At 37.9% G+C, this 7,547-nt stretch overlaps 1 protein-coding gene and 1 long non-coding RNA gene across 2 annotated transcripts in view; one reads left to right on the top strand and one right to left on the bottom strand.

Annotated features, from left to right (window-relative positions):
- Positions 1 to 1,276: 1,276 nt before the first annotated feature.
- CUNH14orf159 (chromosome unknown C14orf159 homolog) overlaps positions 1,277 to 7,547 on the top strand; it is a 65,815-nt gene continuing 59,544 nt past the window's right edge. Inside the window, exons 1-2 of the mRNA XM_019518657.1 lie at positions 1,277 to 1,352; positions 2,386 to 2,497. Coding sequence (XP_019374202.1) covers positions 1,320 to 1,352; positions 2,386 to 2,497 — 145 coding nt within the window. The 5' untranslated portion in view covers positions 1,277 to 1,319. The remainder of the gene's footprint in view (positions 1,353 to 2,385; positions 2,498 to 7,547) is intronic.
- Positions 7,389 to 7,547, bottom strand: part of LOC109298525 — a 22,921-nt gene continuing 22,762 nt past the window's right edge. Inside the window, exon 3 of the long non-coding RNA XR_002097633.1 lies at positions 7,389 to 7,401. This is a non-coding gene — a long non-coding RNA (uncharacterized LOC109298525). The remainder of the gene's footprint in view (positions 7,402 to 7,547) is intronic.

Here is a 7,547-nt window from a genome sequence, read left to right as displayed (position 1 = left end):
TAGGGGGTCCACGGCAGCATGGGACCCGAGCGCCAGTGAGGGTGCAGCGTTGGGGGGGGTGTGCACTGACTCCGAATGCCAGTGAGGGTGCAGTGTGAGACTGAAGAATGTCAGTTCCATCTGCAAGGCTTGGGGTGTGGTAAAGGGATGGTCGGAGCCATGCATAGCCCATAAGGTGAGGGTGCCCTGAAACATTCAATACAGAACAGGGGCACAGGAGCCCTGGGGTCAATATACAGCCAGAAACCGTGTCCAAGAGGATGGAAAGGCAGCCTCCCTATTGTATATTATCCATCAAAGACGTGGCGGGTGAGAATTGAGGGTGCCCTTTAGGACCTTGGCATGGTAAAGGGGGGGCCTTAGGGGAGATCACGGTAACCCCTAAGATACCAGGCTGTTACAGTCAGGTATGATCTTCCTTTTAATAAAGGCTTGATGATTTGTCTTCAGCAAGTCCTGTTCATCCATATATTAAAATACGTTTTTATTATTATTGTTACTACCAATTTACTAGGAACAGAACTTGTACTCACTGGCCTGTAGTTCCCTGGGTCTTCTCTGGAGCCATTTATAAAAATAGGAGTTATATTGGTAAAATATATCCTTCTGGGCAGTTATCAAGATTTTTCAAAGTAGTTCTAATTGGCAGTTAAATTTTGGAACATAGTGATAGATCTATTCTATCTCTGTTATCAAAAGTATTACTATAGTATCTGATAACATGGCAATGTGTAGTTCTCATTGCAGCGTCTAATTCTCATATTCCTGTAAAATAATTACCAAATAAACTGAGAAAAGGAAGGAATTTAAGGAAAAGGGATTAATTCACTGAAAGAGTGGGTTTTTTTCCTACATTATTTACCTGGGCTGACAACCTAATATATAAACACCTCTAAATTTAATGGTAGAAAGTTAAAAAACTAGATCAAAAAATCTAATCTCAGTTTCACAGTTGAGCAAATCGGAACGCTACATTGGAATACCTGATACTTTTGGAGGAATTTTGAAATGCGGATATAAAATCTGCTGAGAATTTTATAATCAAGGCCCATCTATTCTCTTTGCAGATTAACAAGAAATACGTTATCAAGAAATATACATTCTCATAGCCATTTGTGCATTACCTCTTATGAAAAGGTTCTTGTAGATCTTATACTATTACAGTAATAACCCAAAACACTGGAGAATTTTAACAGAAGAGTTAACATTTACTAAAAAAAACACCCCTTATTGTACATTAACTTACCAGCTTTTAAAAGTACAGCAGTGAGTCTTCCATGTTTACAAGTATCATTACTTCTTAAAGCGTTATAATAAAAATGGCTTCTCCAGAGGTAAAAATAGCCTTGGAGGTGAGAAACTTTGATTTTTTTGGAGGATGTTTGTTTCTTTACAAATTTTATTTATAAAAATGAGAAGTGGAACCTAGTCTTAGATAACTGGAATTGGTTAATGATTAGAGCTGAGTATCTCTTCTCTCAGGTTTAGCTTAGAAGGAAAGGGTCAAGTTTTTGGGTTTTTTTGTTTGTTTTTTACAGCTAAGTAACATGTATTAGTTAACCTTTTCTTAGGATTTTCTCCAGTATAGAACTAATTAACTCCTTTTACCTGTGTTAAGCTGCTTGAAGTTAAAGAGCACAGTGTGAACTTTTTACCTAAATCAAGGTAAAAGCTGTTAACCTACCTCAACAAAATGTCAAAGGAGGGTCAAGTAGGCAATACAAGTAACTATGGTCAGTTTGCCCAGTGTAAATCAACTCTCATTGTATGACAGATCAATTAAATCTCTTGATGTCTATGGAAAAATCAGCATGAGACTATCCTTTTCTCTATGGTAGATACTTTGCAAAGTGCAATTTATTTTAAACTATTAAGAAAACAACTATGTTAAAAAATATATTTTTTATCACCAAGTAAAATTTCTAATATTCTATTTGAGGGCCTTTTCAGATATAAATCAATTCTGTAAATTAACTTGTGGACTAACCCATTTATGTTATTTCAGTTCTAAAATAGTAGAAGTTTGTCAGAATGAATACTTTAGAATTTGAAAACTTAACAAAGATAATAACACTGTACAGTGCTGTAAAAAAGCTAACTTGATTTTGTATTCCAGCCAAACAGATAAGCTGCACTCTGATTCATTTGTTAGGAGATCCACACTCCCTTTAATCACACACTGTTCCGTGAAACAAACCTTTGAATTGGTTATTTGCATTTTGTCTTGAGACTAAGAATTCCTCAGAGAAGGATATTTTTGCGGAATATGACGATGAAACACTAACCTTGAAACTGATGTCCTGCAATAAATTTGATTTTGAAGCACTAGTAAAATGCAGCTATGTGTTTAAGCCTTATAACAACATTACTGTTCTTCTGTTCAAGAGTGAAGAGATGGCTTTTACAGGAGGCCTGAGATCTCTTCTTCCCCTTGTAGTAAGAAATCTAATTCGATTCAACAAACTTAATACCAGCAATACTTCTGGAATGGCTGAGGGTAAGTGAACATTACATCTGTTAAGTAGATGGGCCCCATTATTTAGATAAGACAAAGCTTGGATTTTGGGGGGAACAGGTGTTAGATTTTAAAAAGCATCTAAGTATGAGAAGCAAAAATCCTATTGAAAATCTAGAAGACTTTTGCTTATAAGTCATTTGGATGTTTTTAAAAATCATACTCGAGTATCTAAATCACTTGGGTACTTTAAAAATCCTACCCTACTATCTAAAGGTAGGCTTCTAAATCCATATTTACGCACTTAAATAAATGGCCTTGATTTAAAAAATGCTGAGCATCCAGCAGCTACCACTGATGTCAGAAAGAGAGTTAATGGGTGCTGAGCACCTTGAAAAACTTTACTCCAAATTCAGCCCTCCTGTATACATGCATTATGATATAGATTTTTTTTCCCCCCCACAAGGGCTCCTGCCTCATTTAGTACGTAGGATACATTTGCTTTGGGGAGACTTCAGGATTTGAGTGAGGGAGAAAATTAGTTGTAGAACCCTGCTTCATTTGGTCCAAAAGTTGGAAGGGTACATAGTGAGCAATGGAGAAGACTTCAGGGAAAAAAAAGAACAGTCTCATCAATGATCATTAAGGCTGTCTAGCCTGCCTCTATTATAGGGTGTACCAGCACATTTTTCTGTAACTTTTTTCATAAGTTGTCACTATTGTAGAACCTGGATACTTTTCAGGGTTGTATTTCTAATCCCAAAGACGAGATCAAGGCCCCTGAGGTGAGGGAGGGAGTAGGGCAGAAGCAGGGGCCGGGGTAGGTCATCCAGAGGCATGGTGGGGAGGCAGAGGTGGGCTGCCCACTGTGGGCTGGGGCTCTGCGCCCTGCTGCCTTGCCCTGGGATCTCAGCTGCATGACCCCAGTGTGCCTCCTGCCACCAGGCAGGCAGAGGATGTGCCATGTGACCAGCGTGTCCCTTGTTCCTGCCAACCCAACGGGTGGCAACGGCATTGTGCAGCTGAGCTCCTGGGGCAAGGCAACAGGGCCCAAAGCCCCAGCCTGCAGCAGGCAGCCCATGCCTCCTTCTCCCCTGCCCCCATCCCTTTTCCTCCACTTACCAGACTGGAAAATCCAGAGATCTGAGGTTTGGATCAGGAGATCGAGAGTTGGAGTTATTGTGACTGAAATCCCATGTCTTGCTACGGTTTCACAACAGTTGGCATTACTGATACCCTCTGAATAAAAGCTTCAGCACACAGCTGATCATCTTATCCTTAATTTGCTAACCTACTGTGACTTCAGTGGGTTGTGGACTACCCAGGTACAAATAATCTGGGTTCTACTGTAGTTGCGTGCTCATTTTCTGAGTAGCCAACTCAAGATCTGGATTCTACTTTACAAAAGCACTAAGTGCTCACAGCCACAACTGAAGTTACAGGAGCTGTGCTCCGAATATATAAAGTCCTTCAGAATATTAAGTACTTTGATATTTGGGCACCCAGAATTAGTGAACATATTTGATTTTAATACCTTAAGGCTGTGTCCAGACATGTGTGGACATTTGATTCCCTGGGGACAACTGGTGGTGGTACACCTTGCGCAACTGCTAGTTGACCCTGGGGAACGCCTGTGCCACGTGTGTGCTGGCTTGTGGCAAGTTACCCCAGGTGGGGAGGCTGGGTCCAGTACTGGGATGGATATCCAGGGGTCAAAAACCCTTCCGTGTTGCTTCTTTGCAGCATGGAGAACAACAGAACTAGTGGCATGGCTGCATTCATCTGAATGCAGCCTGAGAGTCCTGTTTTACAGGAGATTATGGTAATCTCTCACCTCATGGGTTATTGTCAAAATAAATACATTTTGTGAAGCATTCTGATGCTGTAATAATGAGCACATATAAGTTAGTAACCCTATATTCAAAGCAATTTTCAATAGCATGTAGTAAAGAAGAGGGACACACACTGAACAATGAAGATAAGGCTAAATGTGGAATAGATGCTCAGTCAGTGAGCATCACCTATTTTGTGCACTGGGTTACAGAGGAGCCTTGCAGGAAAAAAAAAAGGTTGTAATATAATTAAAGACTATTTTGCATAGCATACACACAAGGTGCCCAAATACAGATCAGCCTAATTCTGGCATTTTCTACATTTTGAGTTCTTCACTGTGCAAATTGAATGTTCTTTTAATTTTTTTTCTATTTTCTTTTATATATATTTATTAATAAAATGGTTAATACATTATATGCTATTTTGTTTAATAAACTTCTAGTCAGGATTTAGTTACATGTATGTTTTACAGATAAAAGCATAAACACACAAAGCAAAACAAAACAAAAATAAATCAAGCTAAAACAGCACTGTACAGCATACTAAGGATGAAATTTTGACCAAACTGAAGTCCAAGGAGACTTATGGGCCAGGCGCTGGCAAAGTTTATGCATGTACTCAGCTTTACTACCATAAGTAGTTCAATGGTCAGTCTTTGCAAGACATGAGGGGAAGGGATTTTAAACCAAAACATGGGAGAAAATAGGCAGAAAGTAGTTCCTTAATTTGGATTTTAGTGAGGAAACTGATTCATATGCCTTGCAACAAATGTCATGCAGATCATTAATAAGAAAAAGTGGTCAACATTTAACTTGATTTACTTAGCACTAATGCTGCTTTACACCACTCCAGCTGTAAAAAAAAGAAAATGAATGAAGGTTTAAGGCCTTGAAACACAGCTCTGGAAATGTAACTGGGTGCATCTACATGTGCTATTAATCCGCAGCAATAAACTCCGGGGCAGTTTAAGCTGAGATTTATTGCTCTCTAGTGCACTGTTTGACTGTGCGCCTGGAAGCAATTAACTCTGGAGCAATAAGCACAGCATATGGAGCTGGGTCAGAGCAGCCCTGGCTAGCAGGTCAGCCTGCCAGCTGGGGCTGTTCCCCTCAGGTCAGTGTGCTGTGGAGGAGCTGACTGAGGTGCAAGGGAGCTTCAGCATGGGGCTTGCTGGCAGGCAGCCCCCACACTAAAGTACTTTCATGCCCCAGTCAGCCCCTCCGGTGTCTATACATGTGCTGCTGCAAAGTTTTTTCTCCTCGGCAGGATAGTATTTATATTTAAAAATACTATCCTGCTGCAAAGTAAATTTAAGTTTACTCCAGCCTCATAAGGGTACATATGTAGATGCCAAGACATCTACTGTGCAGCTAATTAGTATATGTGCAGTAAATGCCTTGTGTAGATGCACCCACTGAGAATAAAAGGCCAGGGTTGCTTTTTTTTGTGTGATGTCTTTTTTTTGGACCAACTGTATAAGTTGTGAGAGACTTTCTATGCAACTGGTTCAATAAAAGTTACCATAAAAACCCTTTCCTCTCTCATTTCTTGTACTGTCATAGCTATAACACTCCAGACCTACCACTGAGGATGAGTTCTTTCTATTTTTAAGGCTTATGTGAGATAATTACATAGTTTTGAATCTTGACATTATAGTTATCTTTTCCTTTGGCATGAAGTAACCACTAAGTTGATCAATATGCATACAAATATTTAATGCTATTTAATTACAACTTGCGCTAAATATATTTTTAAAATATATATATTAATGTATCTGTTTTAAATCTTCAGAAAGCATGTTTTTGCTACTTATGAACAAAATATTTAGTTTAAATATAAATTGTTTGGGCTTTTAACCCTGTTATTTGGAGATTTTGAAATGCACATAATTGGAAATATCTCAGAATCCCTTTAAGAGTCTTATATTTATAAATGGTATACTGACATGCCCAAGTCCTTCTTGTCATTCTACAAAAGAGAAATAGAAAGGCTTCCAAAACTTGTCTTAAGAGAGAGCAACCAAATAATACACCAAATTAATGTGTGAGTTGGCTCGCTCACCCAATTTTGCTAGCATTTCACCTACCTGAAGGATACATCTGCATTTTGTTTTTGTCATCTAAGAATTTGTTTGATCTGGAAAGGAAAAATACTTATCCTTGAAATACATTTTGGCTTAAAATACTAAGGATGGGTCAGGAGAGGATGGATTAAGTTGTTTTAAGTACAAGACACTTAAATAGCATATTCTGAATTTATAGTAGGTTTATACAGTCTCTGGATACAGTATGTCAGATGCTGTGATTAGTGTTTTTAAGCCATATGTGGACATTTTCATTCCTGCTGAATTAAAACAGATTTATGCATTCTGGAATATTTTCAGTGAAACAGGAATGCCAGTGGATTTCATGGTGAGTGATGAGGGACTATTTTAATATTATATTTATTTAGTAATAAATTTAGCACATTTACTTACTAATAAAATATGTCTATTTAGTACCTGTATTTAGTAATAAAATGTATTTCTGTGCAGAATGCTCCCTGGAGGCTGGCTTGTGGGGCAGTTCAGTACATAAATATGCTTGCTTCATTTTTCACTATTGCTTTTCTGTTCTTTAAGGTCAGAATAAATAAAACCTTAACTGTCCTCTGTCAGTTTAGAACAAGCCTATGATATTAAGTTATTTTGTATTTTATTCTTTAAAAACTGATATTTTATGTCAGCTATTTCAATAGAATTGGTGCAACTTGGATACAATGCTATAATAATTTAAGGCAAATATGACATGCCATCTGGTCTTTTACTTACAGATCTATAACAGATAACATAATAAGAACTTATCTCAAGACAATACAATATATGACTTTTAATAACATGGTTAGGAATTCTTAATCTGTGTGTTATTTACAGCACAGATCAAATTAGATCCCTTGACTGTATCCCTTTTTTAGGTCATTAGTATTTACATATGAAAAAAAACCTCAGCTGCTTAATATAGAATAGCTATTTAAAGTTGAATGTCTACTTAAATTTCTATACCTGGTATTTAGCATAAATTGTACCTGCCTCTTTCCCAGACCTGAAGGAGGACATTTTGTGCTCAAAAGCTTGTCTAACATCTCTCCCAAGTAAATGGTTGGTTTAATGAAAGATATTACCCAGCAAATCTTGCTTCCTCATGTCTAACAGGCAAAATGTAACTCTTGGACTACAACTTCTTGTGCTAAATTGCAACACAAATATGTTTTCTTTACCAGG

The sequence above is a fragment of the Gavialis gangeticus genome, unplaced genomic scaffold (genome assembly GCF_001723915.1).
Source record: "Gavialis gangeticus isolate Ggan-Ray unplaced genomic scaffold, GavGan_comp1, whole genome shotgun sequence".
Lineage (NCBI taxonomy): Eukaryota > Metazoa > Chordata > Crocodylia > Gavialidae > Gavialis > Gavialis gangeticus.
This window is presented reverse-complemented; position numbering and strand designations above follow the sequence as displayed.